We start from the raw sequence: 26916 nt of genomic DNA, 5'->3' as shown, positions 1-26916 counted from the left end.
ACCCAGGCCTGCGCCCGCCTACGCAGCAAGGTTTGCACTTGGAGGGGCCATCGGCCTCTTGCGCAGCTCGTAGGGCCGAGACCCCAAGATGCAGGTCTAGTAGAGAGTGCGGCCGTGGAGCCCCGACTCCGGGCTCGGCTCCTGTCTGCCCCTTCCACTAGGCGCACGGTTGGTGCTCCGCGCACTTTGAAGCCTTCCTTCCCTCCCCCCGCCCCTATAAAAGTCCGGGGTGGCGCGGCGGCAGCTCTGCTGCTTTTCGGGCCTCCGGCATTGCTCTGGTCCGGCCCGGTTCGCCCACCGAACAGGGCCACAAGCGCAGCGCCTACACCCTTTCCCAGTGCGGGGCCGGCGGTGCAGGGAAGCGCGCGCTGGGGGCGCGGCGCGTCTGGGGACATCTTGTGATGTTGGCGAGAACAGGACATGATCTCACATGGCGAGAAGCTCTTTAGTTCCTTAATCATTTCACGGTGCCTTCGGACGCTTTTTTTCCACCTAAAACGTTTAGTTTCAGCTCAGTGATCAGCTACCCCAGCTCGGCGGGGGAGCGGAAGGCTTGAATTATTCCGACCTGTAAGCGGCCCCTGGCACCAAAAAAAAAAAAAAAAAAAAAGGCACGAAAAAGTGGAAACTTTTTTCCCTGTCCATTCCACCAAGTTCTGAAAAATCAAAATGGATTTAGAGAAAAATTACCCGACTCCTCGGACCAGCAGGACAGGTAGGACCGCGATACCGGCTCCAGGCGTGGTAATAACGGAGCACAGCCAGGCGCTGGGCCTGGGGGAGGAGGGGGCACTCCGCATTTTCGCAGGGATTGACTATATGTCTGCCTGTGTTGCATTTACGTGTCTTTTTCCCAGTGTGTTCACAAGCCTCTGCATCAGTCCATGTGTCTGCGAATTTGCCTGTGTTTTTCTCTGTTTCTGAATGTTTATGTGGGTGCCTACCTAGGAGTCTGTAAGTTTAAGTCTGTGCGTTTACATAAAGGGACTCAGTATGTGTATGACTGACAATGTGTGTGTCCTGCATGTATTACATGTGTTATAAAATGTCTGAATGGGTGTCCAGGAGTTTGTGTGCGTCTTTATACCCATGTATGTTTAGTGTGTGTTAGAGGTGATGCTTGTGTGTATGTTCTTTTGAGCATCCAAAATGTGTGTCCATGAGTGACATTTTTATAATTCGGATAAGGGTCTGACTGTGCGTCTACTCCTTTAAGGGTTTATGTTCACTCATTATACTCCAAGTGATTTTGGAAGTGAGAAAGCTGTCCACTGTGTGCATGCCAATGCACAAGAAAGTGCCTACCTCTGGGCACAGAGATGGGTCTGGGGTCTGTGGGGGACTGCCAGTCAGGCCCAGGTGCCATTATGTTGGAGACTGAAGCAAGGGTGGAGATGTGTATTTAGGGCGTGTGGCCCCTTGGTGTGTGGCGTGCACTACTTCACTCTGTGGGCACTGTCAAGTCTACCATTTGTACAGAAGGGTCTCCTGTGATATGCATAACCCTGGCAGGTGTGAACAGGCAGCCTACTGGCTAGATGTGACATTTCTAGAGCCCCCCAGCCTGCCTTTGCTTTCCCCCAGACAAGTCTCTAGCACTGAGATGTGTGTGCTCAGGTTTTATCCTGTGGGTGCTGCTCCAGTGGAGGAGAGCACAGGTGGGTGTATGGTGTGCCTAGCCTGGGCATCCCGCTCTGAAGCCTGTGTGCACACAGGTCTTTCTGGCACAGGGCCTGGTGTGTGCCTCCTACAGGCCCAGGCTTTGGGGAGCAGGGCGTATTTATGTCTGAGAGGAGGTGGTAGGTGGCAGGCTGCAGGAGGCCCCTATCTGCCTGGAGTCATTAACCAGGTCTGGGGGCTTCTTTCACTCCCAGGCCACATGGGCTAACCCATATACGAACACACTCTCCTCCAGAGCTCCCCTTTCTCCCAGTGTTCCTCCTTTCCTATTCCATCTATGAGCCCCCACCTTCAACCAGCCAAAATACAGGTCAAAGAGCAGAGGAGGGTGAACTTAGGTTCCAAACCCAGGAAAACTCCCTGGGTAGGTGCGTTTCCGAATTCATGACTGAAAAGAGGTGAGGACAGAGATCCAAGAGGGGGAGGAGGGAAGAAAAGAAGGGAGCCAAAAGATTCCTGGGACCAGGGCTCAAGGAGAAGAATCTGGAAAACCCCTCTGCTTTATCCTTCCTCCCCAGCCAGCTCTCCCTTCCCTGGGCGACTGGTCTCTCAGTAGGAGGGACTCTCCCAGGCGCCTGCGCTCAGAACTAAGGGTTGTGCCTGGGTTGGGAACAGGACCTAGGCTTGTGAGTGTCCGGGTGTGGGGTCTGTGCGGGCCTCTCCTGACGAGCTGTCTACGAAGAATGTAATTCACGGCGGTCGATGGGCCCTTTGATTAGTTCAATCGCCTGAATAATCGTTTAATCAATAAAGCATTTCATTCCTCCCCGCGGCGGGCCTGGGTGGGGCTGAGGGGGAGCCCTAGGCTGGCCAAGGCTGAAAATCTGGAGAGCCACGCCCCCTCCTCACCGACCAGTTGGGGCGAGGCGGGGAAAGGGCGTACTGAGCCGGTGGCACTGCACTTCCGCCTGTCGGTACCCTACAGGACCCCCCGGCAGCCGGTAGAGGAGTGGGCTGGACGCTGGCGAGGCTGGCGAGGTTGGCGAGGCTGGAGCTCAAAGGGGCATCCAGGGTCCTTTCATGGCCCACTTGACCTCCCTTTCCTTCCTTCAGGACCATTTGTCCATTCCTTCTCCCAGACCTCAGTTTCCCTATCTGTACAATGGAGAAGGGGTATGACCTAGCTCTAAATCCAAGATCCAGCAAGGTCAGCAATGGGCAGGAGCCACTTAAGGATCCTCTCACCTAGTGACCTCCTTGTGGTAAGGAGAAGGGAAAACTGAGGTCCAGAGAGGCAAAGGGGCTTGTCTAAGATCACAAGGTGGGCAGGTGGAGGGAGTAGGGCTGGAAGATGACTTCTCTGGCCCTATACCTTTCATTCCTGCCGAGAGTGGAGATAGACCCCCCCACCCTCACACCAGCCCCCAGTGGAGAAAAACTACTACTGAGCAAGCCGCCTGAGGTGGGAGCTGTGGGGTCCCAAGGCCAGGAAGACTTGGATAGACTCTACACTTTACAACTGGACATTGGCATCCAGGCTCTCAGCTCTGGAATGAGCCCAGGGGTGGACTAATAATAACTGCTTCCCCACGGAACTTCATCTCACCAAGCCTTGGGAAGGCGGCATCTCAGGGATTATTCTCCCCACTAGACACACGGGAGAGTTGAGGCCCCAAGGGAAGGGCCTGCGGACCTGACTTCTTTGGAAGAGGTGACAGGTGTTCCCAGCGCCCCTGGCCTGCTGGGTGCTATGGTGACGATAACAAAGGTCCTTTACTTGGTTCTCGGAAAAACCTGGTTAAAGTCCCCTTTCCTTCACCCACTTTCTGGACCAGGCAGGACAGTCCCCTGATCAGGTGAAGGAATCACGCAGGAATCGGCTCTATCGGGACTGTGTAACCTGGAGTCAGCTGCTTTCCTTCTCGGATTTTTTGTTTGTTTGTTTGAGGTTTAAAAAGGACCCATGGCTTAGGACAGCAATGTTCGCGGCATCTCTGACCGTTTCTGAACTGAGCAGATCGTCTGAGCCCTGTAGGCCTCGCTTTGCCGCAAGCCAGAGCAGGAAAATGGGCTGAACTGGGGCTTTGGGAGTCCATCTCAGGCCAACAGAGCGCAATAAAGAGTCCCGACCCCCTGACCCGACGGTAACTTTGCGCGCTGAAGGTGGAGAATCTAACAGATAAGAGTGGGGTGGAGAGGGGGGTGTGTTCTGAGAGAAGCCGGGTCTTTGGCTCAAGATGCTCTTGGAATATTTTGCGGCTTTCAATTGGCTTCCTTTTAATCGCAAAACTTTCAAAAGCGATTCGATTTACATAAATTGAATTTCTTCGGAGGTGGTTTTCTTTCACCGTTGCTAGCCCCCGGTGCCTAGCACGGGGCCGGACCCCTAAAGCCGACTCGCAGTGCTGCTTAGAGAACAAAACCACGCGACTGTTGGCGCACTGCTAGGCCAGACCTCTTTCAGCGCTGTGGCTTTGACACCAGCCCTGGAGGCAGGACCAAAGGCGCGGAAGCCTGGCTCCGCCATCAAATCGCTGTGAAATCTCGGGTTAGTCACGTAACCTCTCTGGGCCAGCGTTCGGTGGCCTGTAAGGCTCAGCTAGGTGGCTAGGATATTAGGTCTGGTCGCGTCCCTTGGGGTTAGAAGTTTCCGGAGACCTGCTTGTCCGCGGAGGTGAATAACCCTCACGCAGGGGAGGCGGGGGGTGGGGTGAGCAGGACGCGCTCCCCAAACTCCCTCTGCCGGGCGCATCACGCCGTGCGGGAGAGGGCCGTTCTCTGCGCACAGGTTAGACTGGTCCTGTGGAAGCCACGCGGCGACCACCCAAGCCGCCCCAAGCTAGAGATTTGAGTTCTGGCTCCGGAAACCTACCGACTGTGTGAAACAGGGAATTCGAGATACTACTGTTGGAGGAATCTTCTCTGATTCCATCCCACCTGACAGTGTCCTGGAGATTCTGTCTGAATTGCACAGGTATTAGAAGAGAAACAGGCGTGTGCCGACATATCCTTGCTGAGTCCTTTGATTTCATTTGGCACTCTCCCTTTTTTCTGGGCCCATCCCCACGGAAGGAGCCCTGTTGGCACACAGAAACGTCCTGCCTTCCCGGTAGTGGCTCTTCTGGAGAGGCGCTTCTGGGAAAGAGTTCCCGGCTCACAGTCTTTACACGCGACTTGCTTTGTGACCTCGAGCAAGTCATAGCCTGCCTCTGGGCCCCAGGCCCTGCATCTGTAAAATGGGGGAAAGCCTGTAGCTCAAAGAATCTAGAATCTGGGTTTGTAGGCCCAAGCTCAACAAACACTGGTGGGGGTGTAACTGGCTGAGTCCCTCAGAGCATCTCCACAGCCCCGCCTCTCCAGCGGGAACTTAAAGCTCGCAAGTCGGGTCTGGAGCTCTGAATTCCAGTCACTTCCCACCCACCTGACTCCAGCAAGCGGGGAGTGAAAGCGGGAACTCAAACCCCTCCAGGTGCCTCCCCGCTGCAGTGATCTTACTGCTCTGAGACGCTGGTGAGCCGGGGGAAGAAGGTCTGGACAGGCCGGGTTCCAGACAAAGGAGAGATAGCACCACTACCCCACCCCCAGCACACCGCAGCCTCCTGGCCCCCAGAGACCTGCCTAAGGCCGTTTTTCGCAGCTGTGCCCTGGAAGGGGTGGGGACGGGTATCAACCCCGGAAACTTTTCTACCCGTCAGGGGCAGCTGGGACTGGGACAGGGACAGAAGGTGGGTCCGAGGGCCGAGCCAGGCCAGGGATGTGAGAAAGATAAGGAGGGGGAACCGGAAGAACGACTGAGGCAGAGACTAAAGCTACAAGATGACCCGAGAGACCTTCCAGGGTCCACCTGAGCTCTATCCTACAAACCCAGGTCTGGAGTGGGCGACTCAGAGTCCTTGTGTTGATGAATTTATTTTTAATATTAGAGGATCATCGCTTATGAATTCGAAATGGAGGGTCTTTGGATCACTCCCATTGGGGCAGAGTCGGGTCCTGGCACACCATAGACGTCCACATAACTATGGCCGCCTGGATGGAGAAAGGCTGTCCGGTTCCTCTGATTGTGGTCCCAAGGCCTCACACCCCGGAGAAAATGAGACTCCTGGCTAAAGATCCTTCCCTTCTGGGTTGAAAGAGTTTTGCTAGAAACCCACCCGTTTGTTCTTAAAAAACAACAGTAACTTCCGAGCAGGGCAGAAGGGTTGTGTTCTTACCACAGTTGGAAGCTGAGGCAACATAGCGCCCCGGCACAGCTACGCTCGACCCTTGCAGGTAGAACCCACCCGCCCGCTAGCTCCAGGGACCCTCATTAGCTCTGTACACCATTGGGCCTCGTTCGGTTCTCAAGAGACCTCCCCGGAAGCGGAATTGCCCCTGCCGATGGAAGCCCCCAGCTGCGCGCAACACCAGCCCCCAAGCGTCTGGCGGGTTCGGGTCTGAGGCTGAAAAGAGGGCCTGTGGCGCAGAACCTGAGCAACCTGGTTCGAAGTCTTAGATCGCCCGCTCCCCCAGGTGAACCCTGGTTTTAACTTTAAAGGAGTGTGAGATACTCCTTTTCCCCACGTCTCTGCCTTCGGCTAGAGCAGGACTGGGGGCCCTGCGTGAAAGATGAGAGAAGGGGGTGGGCGAGGAGGCGGAGGCGGCAGCTTAGTAGGCACTTGATTAAATTAGGAAATGGAAGGAAACTTAATCAAAGAGTTAAAATAACCCTTCCCATTTTACAGATGAGGCGACTGAGGTTTAAAACAGACTGATATGTACACATTCTGAGTCCATTAAGAGTCTGATGGAGTCTAGATTAAAACCGGCTCTCTACTATGCTTCATGTCTTCCTCCGACGTCCGGTTTTTCTTTTTCTAGAGACCATTTTACTCCACCCTTGCTTTGGCTGCCCCCAACCCCTCAGGGCATCCCAGAGTTCCAACGCTGAGGAGAGGAGGCCTGCCTGGAGGGAGCCGCCAAGGAACTCTCTTTCTCCCCCCGGGCGCTCCACTAGGCCTTTGCCCCGCGCGTTTGTCAATGAACGTGGCGCCGCCGCCTGGGCCCCGCCCCCCATTCTCTCCCATTGCCCAGGTATAGGCTAACCAGGCGGAGCCCGCGGGTAGCTCAGCCAATGGGACAGCCTTTCGGGCTGGGGCCGGCTGCCGCTTCTCTGATTGGCTTTACGGAGAGTGATTGGCAGGTTAGCTCCTCGCCCCGCCCCCGCCCGGAGGGAGGCTGAGCCCCGGGCGGCGCTGTCCACACGCAGCGGGTCCTGAAAGCGGCTCCGGGGCGGCGCGGTGGCGCACTGTGCGCGCCAAGCAGGCGGAGGGCTAGCGCCGGCGGCGGCGGCGGCGACGGCGGCGGCAGCAGCGCGGGGAGTCAGAGCGGCCAGCAGTTCCATCTCAGCACCGGCCCCGGCAGTCCCAGCGGCTTTGGTGGCGAGGACCTTCTTCTCTAGTCTCCTGCCCTAGCTCCACGCCTGGGGCAAGCGCGGCGGCCGTCCCGGAAGAGGCAGCTGAAAGACAGTCGAACCAGACTCCCGAGAGAGGGCAGCGGGGTTTGAGGAGTTGGTAGGCTTGAGGCAGATACCAAAGCGAGAGGAGTCCGTCCCTGTTGTCCCCCATTCCTGGTCCCAGCGATGGGGGAGCAGCGGGGGCCGTGGAAACTTTGAAGGCAGCGGGTCCCGGGCTGTAAGGGCTGCCAGTTCCCGGGACTCCGGAGTCTCGCCCTTAGCGTCAGTGGCGGAAGCGTCTCTGAACCCACCGGGGCCCCAGCGCTGCCAAGGAGGAAGTTCTTTGCAACTTCGTCCGAGACGTCGGAAAGCTGGGTGTAGAGAGGCTGAAGGGCCAAGTCCGAAGTCTAGAGACTCAGAGAAGGAGAGAGAAAGGATCCGGCGGAGACCGAGGGATCGAGGAGAGACCCCAGAGACAGCAAGGCCGAGAGACGAATCTGGCATTCCCCGGGCCTTGCTGCTCCCCTGAGTAAAGCCAAGGGCCGCGTGTCCCGCCGGCCTCCTCAAAGACACCCCTATCTGAGCCGGAGGCTTCTAGACGTCTGGGAGGCGGGCCCCTACGTTATGTCCTGGAAGCCGCGGGTGCCTTGGCCACTGCTGCCCCAGGCCGGGCCCGGAGTCGCTGCCTGAGCCAGCCGGGGAGTGAAGCCAGCCGGAGTTGGACGCCGGCTCCCAGCCGGACGCACTAGCGCGATTTCCCGCCTCTCTGCGCCGCTCTCGGCGATCCCTGGCAGGGCGGCTCTGAGGACGGCCCCGAAGCTCCAGCAGTGTTTCCTGAACCCAGCTTGCACGGTGCCCGGCCTGGCGGCGCGGTTCCCTGGCCGCCCTGGGCAGCCCCTTGGCGCTGGGAGACGGCGGCGTGGGCCGGCTTGCAGTCTGGAGCGCCCCGATGGAAATACACTGTAAGCACGACCCGTTTGCATCCATGCATAGTAAGTAGGCGGTGAGCTCGTTTCTCTCACTCTCCTGGCAGGGACCGGGTTGGGGGTGCCGGAGCGCGGGGTAGGTACTAAGGCCGGAAAGACTCATGACCTCTGTGGCCAAGCAGACAACTTTGAAAAGTGCAAGACCCCCAGGCAGGGACATGGAACAATGCTCCTGGCCGCCAGGGCCGGAGGACCTGGCACCAGGAATCCCGTCTCCGGCAACGCGTAGAGTAGGCAGCAAGCTGCAGCCATTCAGGGGCTCCGGCGGGGACATCCCAGAGTGCCCAGGGAATCCCGACTTGGACCCCGAGGGAGCCCCGGGCTGGGGCAGTTGGAGGGCATGAAGTTGTAGGGAGAGGTCAGTCTGAGTATCAGACAGCGCCCCACACTCAACCCCGATCGCGTCCTTTTCAGTCGCGGGGTTGACCAAGATGCAGCTTAGAGGGAAAATGGGGCCCGGACCAGGGTCTATGTGCTTGTATGTGTGGAAGAAGAGATTGACAGCCAAGTGAGGACACAGGGCCCAGGGCTCCAAAGGCGTCCTGGAGTTAAGGAGGTGACTTTGAAAAATCAACGAAGTAAGAGTCCCTGAGCTAAGCGTCTGCTTAGGAGCCGGCCAGTCCATACCGAGACCTTTACAGACCCCACTGGATCCTCTGCAGAACGCGCTCCTCGTGACGGCTTTTCCCCTAAAAAAAGAAAGAAAGAGGTAGAGAAAAAAAGAAGCAGCAGCCAATTAGTCACCATGCAGGCGTTCCACCTTCTGAAAGACGCCTCGAGTGTAGGAGACGGGAAGGGTCATTCCCAGAGCGGGCTAGACTAGCCTGGCTACTTGACCCGCGAGGGTCCTGCCAGTTAACCCATTAGCACAGTCTCCTATGAGATGAGCGCTCCTCTCACGGCGAGTTAACGCCGGATTAGATTCGGAGAATTCCAGCAAATTCCAAGTGGAACGAATCGCGTTTCCCTTCTGAGTGTTGCAGAGACTGGCCGGAGCAAGGCGCCAGTCTTTGGCAGCACCCAACCCGGATTAGGTCCCCGCGGGGTGCAGGTCAGGGAGTTGTTCCTGGGCTGGAGGCTCTCTTCCCCTCAGACAACCCGGATCCAGCTTCCCCAGCCCCGGGTGCACTATTTAATAAAGACAGCAGAGACCCGGCTGGAGAGAAGGCGAGCTTCCCGGGGTGAGTATGTCCGTGTGCGCCCGGAGGGCTGAACGGCCTAGCAGTCAGCGGAATGTTAGTCTAGGCTGCCGGGGCTGGCTGCAGGCTGGTCAGTTTCCCTTTGTGTCAATTTCCCGAGTCCGAGGTAATCCACCAAAGTGGCGGGGGAGATTTTGGCAGAAAAACCGCTTACTCCGGTCCCAGCCCAAAGGTTCCTTACCGTTTAGGGGCCTGTGGCCAAAACGGTTTCCAGTCCTTGGTGACCCCAGCGTCCTCGGCAACCTTATCCCTTCTCTGCAGACTTGAGCTCCTCTGGGGAGGGGGGAAATTCTGATCTCGCAGACTGAGCCCCAAAACAATGGAGTTGGGGGCAACACTCTGAGGGGTGTGCAAGCTCTTGGCTCAGCCAAGGAGCCATTGGGGAGCAATCTGGGGAGGGCTGGCCCCTGCGTTTCTCTCCTCGCCGGCGAGAATCCACCGGCCCTCACTGCCTGCTTCTGTGTAGAGCCTGGCAGCCCAGAGATCGTTCCCCGGCCTTTGAGAAGATAGCCTCTGTCCGGTGGTCTCTCCGCTGTGCATCAGAGTGGAGAAGGCAGCTCTTTCCGGGTCGGTGCCAGTTAGTCAACCGCTAATGCCTGTGTCTCTGTCCCTCCTTGTCCCGGACATCATCTGTCCTCTTCCCCGGGAAGTGCTCCCTTCTCTCATTTTCTATCTCCCAGGCAGCACAGTGGAGGCTGGGCCCCAGCCAACCTAGCTGGTGCAGCCCCCTGGCTCCTCTGAAAGTGCCCTTAGTTCTGAGCCCAGCTCTGTCTGCTTACACAATGTAGGCCTGCTCTTGGGTCCTAACTTGGGACCATCTCAATCCCTGAGCAGTAGATTCTGGGAGATCTCTGGTATCGTAGGGGCTCAGACCAAGTCCCAATCCTCATCTTCCTTCTCTGGCTCTGGTCAGTTTTCCTCCCTCATATTCCCCCCCACCCCTTTCTGTGGGGAAATGGTTTGTGGGGGAGGAGCAGACACTGCCAGGAAATGGGCTTCTGTGTTCCCCTGCCCCACCCCTTATTCCAGGCTCTTTTTCTCATTAGCACACTGGTCTTCTGTCCCCCTCCCCAGATGCTTCCCTTCCCTAGGTGTTATTACCAGTTATAAAGCACTTTTGTAATGAGTTTTCTACCTGAGCATTCCCTAATCCTTTAGCTACACCATTTTACAGAGTATGGCATTGAGGTCAGAAAGACAAAAGGACTGACAAAGTTCATGAGAGCAAAGCTGAAGCTTTCTGATGGAGGCATTAAAAAACAAGGCTTTAAGAGGATTCTTGCAAGGGAATGGGGAGGGACTCAGATTCCAGAGAAAGGGCAATGGACTGTCTGGGTGGGCACACATATGCAAGACTCTCTCTCTGTCTGGTTCAACCATATCTGTTCATGGCCCAACTGTCCGTGTGTGTCAGCACCTGTCTGTCCACTAGAGAGTCCGTTAAAGGAGATTTCATCTCTGCCCTTTTTCTGAGTTCCTGTTTGCATGCCTGTGTGCCCCTTTATTCTTCCTCCCTGGTGCATCTAGAAAGAATTTCAATGACCCTTCAGGTCCTGGAGTTCAATCAGCAGCTGAGTCAGCAGAGACCCTCCCCAGAGGCCCTATGCCCAGCCGTGGGCTTTGGGGGTGTGGACAGAGGCTCTGCGTGGGCAGCATGTCCTTATCGGGGCCTGCGGAGCATCTGTAGAAGCCGATCCCTTCCAGAAAGGCCCCAGGGGCATCTGCAGCTCAGCCCTTCTCTCCCCACCTCCCTGCGAACCCTGCTCCGTCTGCCCTGTGGGGGCGGGGCTGTGTTTTCCTTGTGTCTGTGTGTCTGTTTCCTGGTCTTTGCTTTGATTTGTTTTCCTCTGTTTCTGTGTCAGTCTGTCTGTAAATTTTATTTATCTCTGAAAAGTGTGGCTGAGTCTTTGCACCTCCCTATGCCCCTTCCCCATGGGATGAGCCTTTACCCAGCTGGAACCTGCAGTGAGTAGAGGCTGGGATGTGGATTTTCCAAGGAGATGCCGGGCTGAAGCTGGGGCCCCAGAAAACAAAGGTCCCCCTTCACAGAAGCCCCCTACCCTCCAGATGCGTCCTTACTAGGCTTCCTCCATTTTCTCTTCTGTCTTTCACTGTGCACCATACCAAGCTTTCTTTTCTCTGCCTGGCCAACTTCTCCCTTCCTTTTTCTCCTAGTCTGCCTTCTTTACCTGTGGCTTTCCTTCCAGGATCTCTCTCCCCTGGCCATCCTGCTTATTTTGTGGTCATGCTTTGCACCCTTCACACATCTCTCAGAGTCCCCTTTAATCTCTTTCCTCTTTTCTTTCCCCTACTGCCTTCCTTCTCTCGGACTTTGAATTTCACTTCTTTCTAATCCCAGGGTTAAGTGGGAGACATTGCCTTCTCCTCCTTATCCTCAGAAGAGCTCTATTGGGTAGGACTATGACTGAGCTTCCGACTCCTAGTGACCCTATGGGATAGAGTAGAACTGCCCCATAGGGTTTCCAAGGAGCTGCTGTGGATTCGAATCTGCCCATCTTTTGGTTAGCAGCCGAACGCTTAACCACGGTGCTACCAGGGCCCCATGACTGAGAGAAAGAGGGCTTTCCAGGAAAAGTCGAGGGCTCCCAGCTCATCCTGGATCTGATGTCAGCTGTGGACATGTGAATCAGACTCTGGGAAGGCACTGATGGCCCAGACTTTGTGGGCAAAGGTGGTTTAGGGGTCTGCTATCACCTAGAGTGACCAGGCTCTCAGGCTCTCGGGGAGGGGGAGTGGGGGAACCCTTAGGGTTTTTTCCATGGTACAAAACGGTCCCCAAAACTTAAAAATGTCCTATGGGACTGCTCTTGGAATTTAAGTCCTCTGAAGGTTGCTGCTGCGTTTGGGCAAAAAGTGTCACTTGCCGGTGGTGTAAAGAGCAGGCTATTGCAGATGGGCCACAATGCTTAGACTCCCAGGTCACCTTAATGCTGGGTGCTTTTAGCTTCCTTTTCCTGCCCCTTGTCTTCCCAGGTGAATGCTTATCAATTTTGAATTTACTTTCTTTTACTCAAATCTACCCTGTTCTTGAAAGATCTTGGTAACCCTTTTTTTTGTTAGGCATTCCCAGCCCCAGAACAAAGCTGTCTTAAGATCCTTGACCAGAGTGGCTGCAGTATTTCTGTTTCAGGTGAACTATGCAGTTGCATTCCTACCTGCAAAATTCAATTCGGGATGATTTTCCTTTTTTTTTAATGTCTGGAGGGTTTTAGAACAAGCAAAACTGATTAAAATTCAGCCTAGAATTGGAACTAAGTACTGCGGTGATTTGTAAAATTGTGTTTTTCCTTGAAATAAGCCTGAGATTGGAATTTGGGGAAATATTCAAACTGACTCTCATTGGAAACTTCAACGAATTACTTTTCCAGGTATTAGGAAATAAGTTACGTAATGGGTGCTTTTGCACCCTCTGTTTCAGATGTTTCTCATGAATCTGGATAGTAGTTGAGAACTGAGGAGAAATAGCCAAGACGAGGTGGCAGTTTTGTTTTAGACCTGGAGCGAGTGTGTATGTATGTGTGACTTCTGAGATGCTTTGACTTTCCTTGTATGGTCCAGTCCCAGCCAAGTCCCAGTTTAGGAAGAGGTTTCCCACTACCTTGGCTTTTGAGCTGCCAGCAGCATCGGCAAATGCTTGGACTTGGCTTTTGGCTCCAGTTCTCAGCAATGTCAGCTAGTGGCTGATTAACAGCTACAAGGTCAATGATGTTGCTGCACTGGATTGTTCTGTTGACTGGTTTGACTCTTCACTTCCTTGGGCCCCCCGTTTTCCTCCAGATGAACCTTGATATAAAGGAAGGGAGCATATTGAGTAAAGAAGACACTTTTCAGAACTCCTTTTACTTAAAATCCACCCCACAGCCCTTGTAAAATCTGTGGTTCAGGGACCTTCCCTGCTTCTTTATTTCCCCTTAAACCAACTTAAAGCTGCTTATCAATTGCAAAACACCACAAAATTCCAGGGAAACCTCTTCGTAACAAATCCCGATGCAGTGAAGTGGAATGTGTGGTGTGTGGAAGATCCTCCGACCCATTTCTTTTGTGTGCTGTGAGAGGGTACAGTGGTCAAGTTTGCACAGCAGCCTCACCTTCTTGAAGGATGGGTTTTAAACAAAGCGGTAGTTAAGGTTTTGTCTCAGTACTCCAGAGATGCTAAATTAAAATAATTTTTTTCAAGTCCTTAGCCCCTAAGTCAGATTGCTGATTTACATTTTTTTCCTCCCTGAAATCTAGGTATATTGGACTAGTGCTTCTCACTTTTAAAGACATCTGTTAAAAGAGTTTCATTTTTTTTTCTCTTTAAATTTGATGTATTTAAAAATGTATCCCCTCCCTAGGATCTTAGTTAGACCTCAGCATCATGTCATAAGCTGTGCCCCTTTAGTTATAGGCTGGGGTCTTCATACAGTCCGTTGTTAAAACACCATAAGTTACAAGGAAAATGCTGATAACTAAAGGAACCATAGTACGGGGACGCTTGCTACCAATAGCTCAGTTGACTGGCTAAAGAGGGACAAAGGCTAAGATCAATTTTGAAAAGCAATCTGGGGTGCTGGTGTGGCCTGCTCATTCTGACTCCAGGCTCAAGACATGCAGCCTGCTTACCATTTCTGCTCAGGGGGCTCCGGGCACACACAGCGGCACTGTCTACTTGTGACTGGTTCTAACCACCTTTTCCCTTGCCTTTTGTTTCTGATCTGTTTCAGGACATGGAGGAGTGAATCAGCTTGGGGGGGTTTTTGTGAATGGACGGCCACTCCCGGATGTAGTCCGCCAAAGGATAGTGGAACTTGCTCACCAAGGAGTCAGGCCCTGTGACATCTCCAGGCAGCTTCGGGTCAGCCATGGTTGTGTCAGCAAAATTCTTGGCAGGTAAAGGCAGGAGCCCCATGCTTCTCTTTATTTTTCGAATAAAGACCTCAAACATGACCCAGCAGCTGTCCAATGTGCCAGTGTCATAGTGAGACTCATGGTGGCACTTCATTGCACAAGCACAGCACTTTAGAGTTTGCAGAGTCCTTCCGAGGCCGTTCAACTCAAAGTACCCCTGTAAAGAGCCTGTCTCAAGTGATGTATGGAATGGGGTGACTTAGTCAGGAAGGACAATGTGTTTTTTAAAAAGATGGTGAATTATTCTAAAGAACCCAAGAGTAAGAGGTGCTTGGGAATTTCCCCTATCCATCTTAGGTGAGCCTAGGATTTGAGCAGGGTGAGTGGAAAACCCACAAGTTATAAAATCACTCAGCCAGAGTGTCATGCTTCATTTTAATGTTTTGGAAAGCACATTTCATTTTTATCAGTCAGTCATCCTTTTCAGTTTTGGGTTATCGTGCAACCATACTGGGCTGCAGTATTTTGCTCCTGTCTGTTTTGTTTCCCCTATAGTGACAGCCTTCCTAAGTATATATTAAATTAGAGGAGGAAAAATAAATAAATAAAACAACCACCAACTCTCAAATTTGACATTTGGAAGTTGCCATTTGACCTGGCGATTTGCTGCAAGCAAAATACTCACAATGACGATCCTCCCAGAGGGCTGTCCAGCCTTTTAGCACGCCTGTGTGTGCTCTCCATTGCGCCTCACTCAGCACGAGCCAGGCGAAGCGTGTTTTGAGATGAAGAAACAAACTGAGAGAGGCAAAGTGACTGACCCAGGTTCATTGGGCCAGTCAGTACTCAGATTGGGCTGGAGCCTAAAGCACTTTGACCCCCCGACTATCCTTGCCTTGCCAAACCCCAAAAGCAAAGCCACAGGTTTGTTTTCAGCCATACGATGGTGTTATAGGTCTCCCTGGCAGCCAGGTAGCATGGTGGTTAAGAGCTATGGCTGCTAACCAAAAGGTTGGCTGTTTAAATCCACCAGGTGCTCCTTGGAAACACTATGGGGGTAGTTCTACTCTGTCCTGTAGGGTCGCTATGAGTCAGAGTTGACTCGATGGCAGTGGGTTTTGGTTTTGGCAGCCAGGAGCAACCCTAGGTTTAGCGATCATACATGCTCTCAGCATCTCTCTCCCTGGGTCAGAAAACAACCTTTGTCCTGTAGCTTGTATTATGGTTTCATAGCAGATGCTTGAATAGAAAATAAATATTTTGAAGTACGTCATTGCCATTGTGACTTTCTGCTTGCTCTTTCCCTTCTATCTGCTGGAATTTAAGAAATTCTCTCAGGTGGAGGGAGCAACAGCTTCTGATAATCTTGGGGAGACTTACTGAGGCCAAGGGAGGACGTTTCAGGGCCAGGGGTCTGGCAGCATGTGTTTGTTCCTCATTCTCCTGCCTCAGAGGCTATGGGTCCACTCCTGTTTAGCCCTCAGCAAACAAATGAGCCTCAGCATGGTGTTTTGGTTAGAACAGAGAAAGTAGACTCAAAAGAGAAGTAGATAAAGAGAAAAGGGAAAAAGAAGACAAAGATAGAGAAAAGAGGGTGGGAAAAAAGACAAAGAAGTAGAAAGAGAGAGATGGGGGCGTAAGAGAAGGAAAGAGATTAGAGACGAGGGAAAGAGAGAAAGAGAAAAATATCTTAGATGGTTTCAGCATCCGACTTCTAGAGTCAAATGGGTCTTTGATATCTTCTTGTGAAGCCTCTTCATTGTACTGAGGGAGAGAGAAAAAAGGCCCTTCCTTTGTTTTTGCTGAGACATCTTTGCTGAGCCGACATTTTGCTTGCTATTTGAGATCTTCCCAGGGCAGGATGCTGAGCCCTTCTCAGAGGGGCCGTCCAGATGCTGGGTCCTCATGTTCTGGTGCCCTGGAGCCCTCCAAAGCTCCCAAGGAGACTGAAGGGGATAGGGACCCTCCCAAGCCCAACCCGCAGCCTCCCTGGGCTCCCAGGCCCAGAATAGATTTGTCACTAGGTAGAGTGGCACTTGGAAGTTATGCGTCGCTCTGGTGCCTGGCCGTTTAAGTTGTCAACAATAAATTGGAATTTCATAGCTCATTATTTTCATAACTAAGAACCACAGTGGACAAAATGTCATTCTAATTAGAACTGCCTTTTAAGAAACAAGTTCAGCCCTAAAACGGTGTGACTGGGAATTTCTGAACTGGGGTTTTTCGATCCACCGATTTTTTTTTTTTTTGGTCTCTGAAGAATTTGATGGGTGCACATGAGGTGACAGATTGTAGAGAGCCTGTGGTGTGTGGTGGCTGTGGTTTTCAGAGGCTGCATGGCAAGGCAAGCAGAGTCCCTGGGGCAGGCAGGGACCCCCGCCATCTCAGGAAGATGGGCGACCTGCCAGGAGTATGGGCATTCAGGCTACAGAGCTGAAGGCTGCAAGGGGGTCCGAGAGGCATGGCTCTGTGGCCTGTGACGCCGAGGAAAATCCACCCGGAAAGGCTGGCTGTTGTCTTTTTTCACTGAAGCCTGGCTGGGAGGTTCAGGCCTTTTGGAATTGGGTGGTTTGTTACATAGTATTAATAAACATTCAGGGGATTTGAATCCTCAACAGGAGCTCTTTATTTTATGTCTTGCAAAGCTTTTCTTAACCAGTCTGTGTTTCTGCCTTTACGACAGCCCTGCAAGGTCGGCAGGGCAAAGATCCTCCCCCTATCATACCAGTGGGGTAACTGAGGCCCCGAGAGGCTGAGCTAGTCCAGTTTGCATAGAGGTTAGTGTCAGAGCCACTGACCAGCATCCACACCTCTTGACTCCCAGAGTAATGCACTTTGCACTGAACTGCACTGTGTATCGAGGGCTGTTGTTTGTCCTTTGCCTGAGAGCCAAAGGGCTGCGTGGCTGTGTTGCTGAGATGAAAGGGTGGTTATTAAGTCTGCATCTTCTCTTGACACAGATGCAAGTTGGAGTTTTGGGAGTGTCAGGGTTGCCTTGTAAGTGCCTGGCCTATGTGTCAGTCAAAAGAAAGAGAGAGACCCCTCATGTCAAGACCACAGCCAGCCAGATTGGCACTGCACAGGTGGGATGGGCGGAGTGTCCTAAGCACTGCTGCCCACCAGCCATATAGGTGGGGAGGCTTCATCCTGCTGCCCTCTCAGCTGCTGCGTGAATATTGCAGTCCCATTCAACTAAGGATTTTGAGTACCGAGCACGGGTCATCTGTTTGGCTGTGCCTGCCTCAACAGACACTCAATGACTATTGACTGAGTAAATGAATGAATGAAAAGGTGCGTGTGAGAATGCCTGCTGAACAGTAAAGCCCTCTACAATTGTAAAGCATCATTATTATTACTATTTTAATTTTTGCAACCAAAGCAGCAGTTTGTGTTAGCAGAAAGAGCCACGATTAAAAGCTGGGCTGCCTCTAGCTTCCAGAAGCGTGTTGAGCAAGCCCCTTAGTCTTCTAAGTCATTGGTTTTCACTTGTATAAAGCCCTGCTGGTCCCACAGGATTGGTGTGAGGATCAAGATAGTTCGAGAAAGAGCTCTGTAAACTTTAGACTTCTTGTTGTTGTGTGCTGTCAAGTTGATTCTGACTCATAGTGGCCCTGTAGGACAGGGTAGAACTGCCCCATAGGGCTCCCAAGGCTATAAATATTCACCGGAGCAGATTGCCAAGTCTTTTCTCCCAAGGAGCCATTGGTGGGTTCAAACCGCCGACCTTGTGGTTAGCAGCTGAGTGCTTAACCATTGTGCCACCGCAGATACACAGATGTGTTGATAGTAAAAAATGTTTTCCTATTGTAAAATTAAAAGAGTAATTGGAGGCTGCAGAGATTGGTGTTTGCCTTGATTTAGGTGCTTTTCTAGACTTCTGGCAGAAAGTATTTTCTTGGATGTTTAAAAAAAAACCATTTGTGACTAAGAATAATTTTTTAGCAAATACAGAAAGAGGGAGAATAGGTTAGGTGTTGCCTTATGATCAAAGTTTGTAAGTGACTCTCTTCTCAACAAAAAATATAAGTTCCACCTCCATGTTACTCTTTCAAAATTATTTCATTTGCTTCTAGAATGTTCACTAACTTGGTCCCAACCAGACTTACCGAGGTGGAAAATTTCAGCATTTCTTTAAATTCGACTGGTCACTGTTCCTGGGTAACATTTCAGTTCTGCCAGTTTCAAGGGAGAATTACCTCTTTTCCTTACCTGTGAGAAACTCTCGTCAGGTTTAAAAATTGCCAGTCATTTCTAAAAATGTCCTTTTGGTTAAAAAACAAATTTTCAACTGTAAGATAATCTTCTTTGGAAGAGGAAGGCAAGGATTCCTCTGTAAATGTTGACGGAGACATCCAGGGAAGGCTCAGTTCAGAAAAGGAGTTGAGTAATTTTTCCCCCTGAAATGATCTTCTGTGGCACTCTTCTCCCTGGTCCCGGTTTTACTGTAAAACCCTGACATCCTATTTGCGCTAACGAGGAAGAGCTGATAGCATGGAAATGTCCTTAGAAACAGCGATTTACCTCTGGGGAGGTCCTTGGAAGAGCTGCTGCGACTTGTGGTTTTTTTTTGATTGCGTGGGTTTTGACTAGTAGCACATATTTCCAGTTAATTCTGGGACCCAACACTCCTTTTAATTTTACGCCAGGATTATTGTTTCTTTTATGGAAAAATAAGTTGCATTTTAGGGGACAGTTTCATGTACTGTGGACGAATCTGTTAGGAGGGTAGGAGAGCTGGCAAATGAAAGGTACAGGCCAACTTTCTGGGAATATTTTAGCTCAGGAGGCTAGTCACAATCCTGACTTGGCCATTTGACCTTGTGTGACTCTGGGTAAGCTGTTTAACTGATGTGAGTCTTGGTTTTATATCTGTAGATGGGGACTTATTCATTTATTCATTTCTTCCAAACATTTATGTGCTTCAGAGTGGTGGTGGGGATCAAAGGGGAAAGATGACTTGAAAGTTTTCTGTAAACTGTAAAATGGTAGAGGAATGTGGCAGAATCTTGTTCATGTGTAGCATCCTGACCAGTGCTGTCCAGTGGAACTATAATGTGAGCCCCATATGTAATTCAGAATTTTCTAGTAGCACATAAAAAAAGTAAGAAACAGGTTAAATTAATTCAAATAATATATATATTTAACCCCATAAGCCAAAACCTTTCATATATCCAAAATACTATCATTTCATCATATAACAATATAAAAAATTATTAATGAAATGCTTACTTTCTTTTTTGTGTGAAGTCTTTAAAATATGGTGTGTATTTTACAGTTACAGCACGTCGAAATTCAGACTAGCCTCATTTCAAATGCTCAAAAGCCACATAGGGCTAGTGGTACTATGTAGGACAGTGCAGAGTAGCCTGTTATTTTGTCGCCAACATCTGTTTTGCTGGTCCCTTGTGGCTAAGCTCCTTTCTCCTTCTGCTTGGGTCCTAGGTATTACGAGACGGGGAGCATCAAGCCTGGGGTAATTGGAGGATCCAAACCAAAGGTTGCTACGCCCAAAGTGGTGGAAAAAATCGCTGAATATAAACGCCAAAACCCCACCATGTTTGCCTGGGAGATCAGGGACCGGCTGCTGGCAGAGCGGGTGTGTGACAATGACACAGTGCCCAGCGTCAGCTCCATCAACAGGTGAGGGGCTGGTGCCTGTTGGGGCTGGGGATCTGGGCAGAGGGTCCTGGGTCTTTATGTGTGTCTTCCTTGGAACATCTGGATCCTCCTTTCACCAAGGCCTTTTAGGGATTATCGATAAGAAGGATGCTAACAGAGCCTGGTGGGTCTCTCTGTTATACTTCTTCCCTCTAAAGTTGGCAGGGGTCCTTGGCTCAGAGAGAGGGGGGCCATGCCAATACCCCGGCTGTGGCTGTTTGAGATTCTCCTGAGTGCAGAGTGATTTCCATCACTCCCTTCACCACCTTGCTCCATATGTGGTGCACTTTACAGAGGACTGTCTTGATTAGGCCTTCATAAACATCACTGTCCCTGCAAGCTCAGGCTCGAAGTCTTACCACTGACCCATCCTAGGGATTCCCAGGAAGAACATCCCTGCCTCGTCTGGGCAGAGGTTGAACCAGTGAGTGTGGGGAGCAGAGCCCTGACTTGGATTGGGATATTTGGCCCCTGTCCCAGCTCTTCCACAAACTCCAAGTGTGACTTTGGCAAGGCTCTTCACCTCTCTGAGAGCCCAGGGCTCCCAGAGGTGGTGCTAATGTGAGTCTGTGATCTCAAAGAGTGATGTGCAGGACGCTAAGATGCTCTGGAGTGAGGGGATTGCCCACTCCCCAACTTCCTTGAATCTCACTCGTGGAGAGAGTGAACCAAAGAAATACCCTGGGTGCCAGGCCTGGGGTCTTCCTGGGATCCACAACGGCTTTTTCCCTCCAATTTGATCTAGGATACACTTAACGGAGCTCCAGAGATTTCAGAGTGAATTCCTGAAAGGACGTTTTCTAATGCAGATGGCGCAGTCTCAATTTCATTTAACCACATAGGGTTAGGGACGAAGTTGTTGAGATGAACTGAAATGATTGTTCTCTAAGCTTCACAAAGAAGAGAAGCCAACAGACTAAAAACTTCAACAGTTCCCATTTCTCCAAGGTCACACCCTACCCTTGTCTGGGCCTAGGGGAACCTTCACCCCTGGCAGAGTGAGGATGGTCAGATGAGAATGTCTCTGAGGTCCCTTCCAGCACTGACAGTCTTCCTTATACAGTGACACCCTGCACAGAGTCACCGTGTGCCTGTGTGTGTTGATGCTTTGAGTCCTGCTGTTTCGTAAACCATTTGCCTGTTTTTCTTCTCTCAGCAAACCTTTACCAAGGTCCCCATGTCACATAAGGTGCTGAGAAGGTAGAGGGTAATCAGGCACACGGTCTCTATGTTTCTGTTCTTCAGGGACTCTTAACCCAGGGTGGGGTTCTAGGTGACAGCCTGGACAACTTGAGCAAAGTATAGTATTGCCAAGGAGGTAGCAATGATTGTGATGGTTTTACGAGTAACACCACTTCTTTTTTCTGGATTACGAGGGGCACCAATGTGCTTTGTGAGTCCCCTGTTTATGGTTAGTTGCAGGATTTCTGTGACACAAGGCAACAAATGTTTTTTTCCAAGTCTTCAAAGCACGACGTATTGCATTAGGCATTAGGCAAATCTACAGTGAAAGATTTCTTTAAAATCTTAAAAAATGTACTGGTAAAGTAGAGGATCAGCAAAAAAGAGAGCTACTCTCAGCAAGATGGATTGACACAGTGGCTGCAACAATGGGCCTAAATGTAGCAACGATTGTGAGGATGATGCAAGACTGGGCAACATTTCGTTCTGTTGTACGTGATGTTGCTATGAGTTGGAGCCCACTTGTTGGCACTTAACAACAACAACCAAAGCACAAATGTGGAGTGAGGCACATACCATCATGATTTGAACCTAGGAGTGAGCTTGCTCGACAGAGGAACCTCAGTCAAACCCACAGTCAAGCTTTGGGGGACCTAGAATCTTTAGCTCTGTCTTTCCCAGAGTGGGCTATACATATGATTGGTGGTTTGCAAGATGAATTTAGTTGGTCTATGGTGGTCACAGACACAAACTTCCATGTGGGACCAGGCAGATAATGTAATGAGTGAAGCAGGCGAGGCATAAGGCGATAGGGAGAGGTTGGGTATGTGGCAAACTAAGGAGCACAAGTCCTGTTAAAGTGACAGTTGCTTCGCAGCTTCGGCTGAATATTGCAAGGCATGAGGGCCCGGCATTCACCAGGTCCATTCTATTCTTAAAGAGAAGAAACTAGGACTTGTGTGCATATGTATGTATGTGTGCACATATGTTTGTGTATGTGAAATCTCCATATTTTTAAACTGTGGAGACCAATTTCAATTAAAAAACGACTTGCAGGATAAGCATAACTCACTTGCAAGGCTCCATTTTACTTCCTCTGTGATGCAAGATGAAAATTGTTTTGGGATGAATTTATTGTAATGTGCTTTTGAAAAATATAACTAGCCCACTAAATCAGTTATTTTGTGAACTTTATGACACCCCCTACCCCATTTTTGGCAGGGAACTAAAATTACCTAACAAAATTAATTTATTTAACTTAAAAAGTTAGCTATTTGAAGGAAACATATGAAGTAAGTAGAGCACAGTGGTTGCAGATGTTGCAAAGGATGTGGAGGAGGTACTGGAATGTGTGGCCTTGGGAAATCCTGGATCACTGATGCTTTGTGCCAGGAGCTGTACTGCATGGCTGGCTGCTGGTTGCTGGGCCATGGCTGGCCTCAGGGGCCTCCTGGGTGTCCTGGTCCATAGCTGTGGCCCAACTGGCCATGCCTCTAAGATGCTTTCACATCTGTGGTGACCTACAGTCCCCAAGGCCTGACTCTACCCTGTGACAGGTGTAGAAACTGAGGTCCAGATGGGAGTGCAGGGGAATGATGGCTTCGTGGTAGAGCTGGGGGTAGAGCCTAGGCCTCGATGGAAGACGGGAGCTGGTCCCTTTCCATCACTGCCCTGCAGGACTCTGCAAGTGACAGAGTTGAGGATCTGGGAGAAGAGTGGCAAGGAGGTGGAAAACAGCGATTCTGACTCCATTTTGGAACCTGCATGTTTTGCTGTCTTTCTGCAGGCTCCCTCTGTGATCTGTAGTCTCGAGGTACACTTTCCTGTACTTTTCTCCAGGGGTTCCCTCTGGGGCTTATCTCTGGGGCTCCTCTGCAGGGAGAGCTGAATGGTGTATGGCCAACCAATTGACTGCAGTGCAAATAAGCTAAGTGTGGGGCAATCTCATGGTGCTATACCCTCCTCCCCTACCAAGAAAGCCTGAGCCAACCTACCATCGGATTTTGTTTTCCACATGAAGACAAAGATCCCGTTGCATTTGAATGGATGCAACTTCTAAAAACCTGCCTTGTCATTGGAGCCCTAGTGGTGAAGTGGTTAAGAGCTCAGGCTGCTAATCAAAATGTTGACAGTTGGAATCCACCAGTTGCTCCTTGAAAACCCTATGGCAGTTCTACTCCGTCCTGTAGGGTCGGTATGAGTTAGAATCGACTTGATGGCACACAACAACAACAATAAGGGGATCAACGGCTCCTTCTCCCAGCCCCTGCCTCCCTAGAGCCAGCTTCTCATTATTGCTCTATTTCAAACAGCTGGGGGAGGGAGTGGTGGCTGGCCTTGTGGCTATTCTGGTGGTCAGCAGGGTCATCTCCACCCCTAGAAGTGAGTGCCTTCCTACTGTCTTCATGGGACCAATCTGGGAAACCATGACCGATGTGGGGTTAAACAACACTGAACCAGTTCTGCTAGGCTTGGAGGAGATTTCCTGGAACATAAACCACCATGCTATGCTGGGATCCTGCATAACCTCTTGGAATCCAGTCTGAGTGTCAGTGGAAGGTGGCTAAAGCTGACTCAGACTGTGGGTGGGATGGAGTCTTTCTTCTTCTGTTCCAGTCCCGTTGGTCTAAATCAGAGGCCAAGTGGTGGGGACCACAAAGACTACGAGCAGTATTCCCAGTTTAGAGGGGCACCTCTACTTAGCACCAGTTGCTAGTTGTCATGTGGGAATGCGGGGCCATTAATGTGGGATGGTCTGATTTTTCAAGAGAGGCTAGAAACCCAGGCATTTATGTAAAAGGTCTCAACTTAAAAGTATTGACAACTAATTCAAATAAAAATAAGCATACTGTGCAGGCCAAACAAAACTTGTCCAGGGCTGGATGTAGCCTGGGGCCAATTGTTTGAGAGATCTGCTCTGAATCCTGACTTGGGCAGCAAACCTTCTGAGGTTGCTCACCCATCCCATCCCCTCTTGCTTCTCCACACGATCATCTTGGGCACTGCCTGAGGGCCCTCTCCCAGCTCGGCCCATGTGGGCCCTCTCCCAGCTCGGCCCATGTGGACCCCTGGCTTTCAGATTCTCAGTACAGTTTATGGCCCAAGTATCTTACTGCACTGATGGCAGTTTGATCAGTGCCGAAGACACAAGTGTTTCTTTAGCCCCATTTCCTTGTTTTCTTTTCCAAGGCACCATGATTTTCTCTTCTGATGTAATTTTTTTGGGGTGAGGGGGTGAGAAAATCTTTTAAAAGACCTAGTCTTTATAAATTCTCCTGTCACAAGAAGAAGGGGGGCAAAATGGGATCCCAACAAATGCCTATAATACCTAAAGCCCTCAAATTTTAATCCTCACATTCTAAACGAATTCTGAACCCAAATAGGCTTTATACCTCATATATGAAGTTTTTAGCAAAGGGACCATTTCATCAAATATGGCTCAAAGAAAAGTGCTTGGGTATGGGAGTCGAGAGTCTGAGATGATTTGCTATGTGACCCTGGGCAAGTCACTTGAGCACTCTGGGCCTTAGTGTCCGCATCTGTAGGAATTGGCTGATTGCTGAGCTCCCCTCTTTGTGTTGGGCTATCTAGGATGTTCATATGGTGTCCAGGGTCATGTCCGTGCTCAGCAAAGTAAAGGATGTACCTTTTAATGCTGACTGCCAATTAGCCCCAACTGTCTCTGGTTTAAAACAGGTCCTGAGTGTGCTTTTATTGTAATAAGTCTTGATGATAACTTGTTATTTTTAAAGACTGTATCATTCAATTACAGTCTTGTTCTTCCCACTAATATTTCTTCTCAGTGGAAGATGATGCTCTTTGTTCTTACTTGGTGGCTGCTGAGAGCAGCTGGGCAAAATCTCTTATCCTCAAGGACAGCTTTGAAGGATTCCCTACAATTCCGGACTCCTCTCTAAAGGACAACTTCACTGTAGCCTTACAGTACAGTGTGGTGATGGCTGCCTTGCCCTCCCCAGCTCCCAATGGAAACCCATGTGTTGTTTTTTTTTTTCTATGTGTTTTTTAAGGCAAATGTGGAAAATATTAACCTTTTAATCTTTATAAAGACACTACTGATAATAACAACAACTAATATTTATTGAGCACTGTTCTAAGTATTTAATTAATTTAATCCTCGTCATAATCTTTGTTCCTGTTGTTAATCACTGAGTTGATTCTGATTCAGGGTAACCCATGTGTATCAGAGTAGAACTGTGCTCCGTAGGGTTTTCAAGACTGTGACCTTTCGGAAGCAGATCACCAGTCCTGTGTTCCGAAGTGCCTCTGGGCAGGTTCAAATTGCCAACTTTCAGCTAGCAATTGAGTGCTTGGTCCTGTTTTGCAGATGAAGAAACTGAGGCACAGAGACGTTAAGTAATTTACCTAAGGTTCTGCAGCTGGTAGATTGCAAGTTTGGGATTCGAACGCTAGTAGTCTGGTTCTGGAGGCTGTACATTTAATCACCATGCTGTAGCAGCCTCAGTGACTTTTAATAATTGATAATGTTTTATAAATATTTTTAAAGAAACATAAGGAAAACATAATTTTCTTTGCTTTGTTTATACATAAATTTAATGGCCAGACAATGCCTTGAAAAATTAGGACTTTATGCTGGAGTTCAATGGGAAATAGTTATGATATATTTTGCCATATATATATATATATATATATATAAACCATAATATAGGTAATTATATTTATATCATATATGTCCGTATAGTCACATATCTAGCTATAGCTCTCTATGTGTATACATATGTGTGTATATATATACACACACATATATACACACATATGCACACACACACACATACATAGAGAAGGTGACATACATAACAATACAAAAATTCTACTTAATGTCAGCTTAATTCTAGGTGGTCAAGAAGACTACCTCACTCTCAGATCGCTGTCCAACAGCCTCTGTGTTTGCTTAGTTAGAATAAGTAGTTTGAACAGAGAAACAAACAAACAAAGCATTCTGAATGTATTTGAGTCTAAAGTTGACTCATCAGAAAATGGCAAGAGGTCCTTTGCTGAGCTCAAGTGACTGGGCTCCAGAGAGCCTATGTTTGGGCTATAGGGTAACTGGAAATGCCCATTCCAGGCTATCAGCCAAGGACCCAGCGCCAAGCATCAAGATCAAAGAGGGCAGAGGCCATAGTCTAGGGAGGTTAAGGAGCAGTACCTGCCACTCTGTCCTTCCTCTCCATTTTCACAAGCTAGAGATCTTGTGCAGCCTTAAATCAAGCTTCTAGAAATGGTCTGGAATGTAGAAAAGCTTATATAATGTTGAGTGAATAAGAGCAGGAGACAGAGTTGTGTTCGTGGTTTAATCCTGATTCTGTTAAGAGAAAATGGGTATTTCTAAATATGCACAGAAATGTTGGCACAAAGGAAATACACCAAAAGGAGATTTTAGATGCCTTCTTTATTCTTTTCCATGGTGTCCAAGTCGTCTATAATGAACACATATTACTTATAATTAGGAAAAATTAATAAATGTTCTTTTAAAGAATAATTTGAGGCTGGAACAGAACTTTTCCAAAGAAGCTGAACATTTTATTACCACCTTTCCTTCTCACAAAGTGCCAGAAAACCAACTTTTTATGGACCCCAAGGGACTTTTTGTCTGGCCCTGTTCTGCTGCTCTAAGGTGCACTGACCTAAGGTCCTGTAGAGACCCTGTGCATGGTCCATCCGGAAGTTTACAACTTAGGCTTCCCAGAGCCCAAGTTTCTGCAGAGCTGCCCGGTGGCAAAGGGAAGGCAATTACGTAAATGAAGTTAGCAAAGAGTGATCTATTCCAACTCCCTCATTGTACTCAGGTCCAGAATGTTTTGTACTTGCCTAGGTCACAATCAAGTTCATATTAAAACTGGAGCCAGGTTTTTAGAAACAGTCCAGGGCACATGTAGCCTCCAGCTGTGTAGAGCCTTTTGCTGAAGTTTTATAGGAGGTAGGCTTCTCCTTGGCAAAGCCAAGCCAGTCC

The 26916-nt window shown here is 49.9% G+C and overlaps 1 protein-coding gene across 5 annotated transcripts in view; it reads left to right on the top strand.

The window, feature by feature from the left end:
- The first annotated feature begins 526 nt into the window (after positions 1–526).
- Positions 527–26916, top strand: part of PAX5 (paired box 5) — a 200608-nt gene continuing 174218 nt past the window's right edge. For 3 of the 5 annotated variants that reach the window (XM_049895840.1, XM_049895841.1, XM_049895838.1), the window contains exons 1-3: positions 527–715; positions 13964–14129; positions 19530–19727. In XM_049895840.1, the coding sequence (XP_049751797.1) occupies positions 670–715; positions 13964–14129; positions 19530–19727 (410 nt within the window). In that variant the 5' untranslated portion in view covers positions 527–669. Of the gene's footprint in view, positions 716–6927; positions 8044–8971; positions 9219–13963; positions 14130–19529; positions 19728–26916 lie in introns of those variants that run through there. The other 2 variants (XM_049895839.1, XM_049895842.1) reach the window with 2 other exon arrangements.

Source organism: Elephas maximus, chromosome 9, assembly GCF_024166365.1.
Source record: "Elephas maximus indicus isolate mEleMax1 chromosome 9, mEleMax1 primary haplotype, whole genome shotgun sequence".
Lineage (NCBI taxonomy): Eukaryota > Metazoa > Chordata > Mammalia > Proboscidea > Elephantidae > Elephas > Elephas maximus.
The sequence above is the reverse complement of the archived record's forward strand: the minus strand, read 5'-3'. Positions and strand labels throughout refer to the sequence as shown.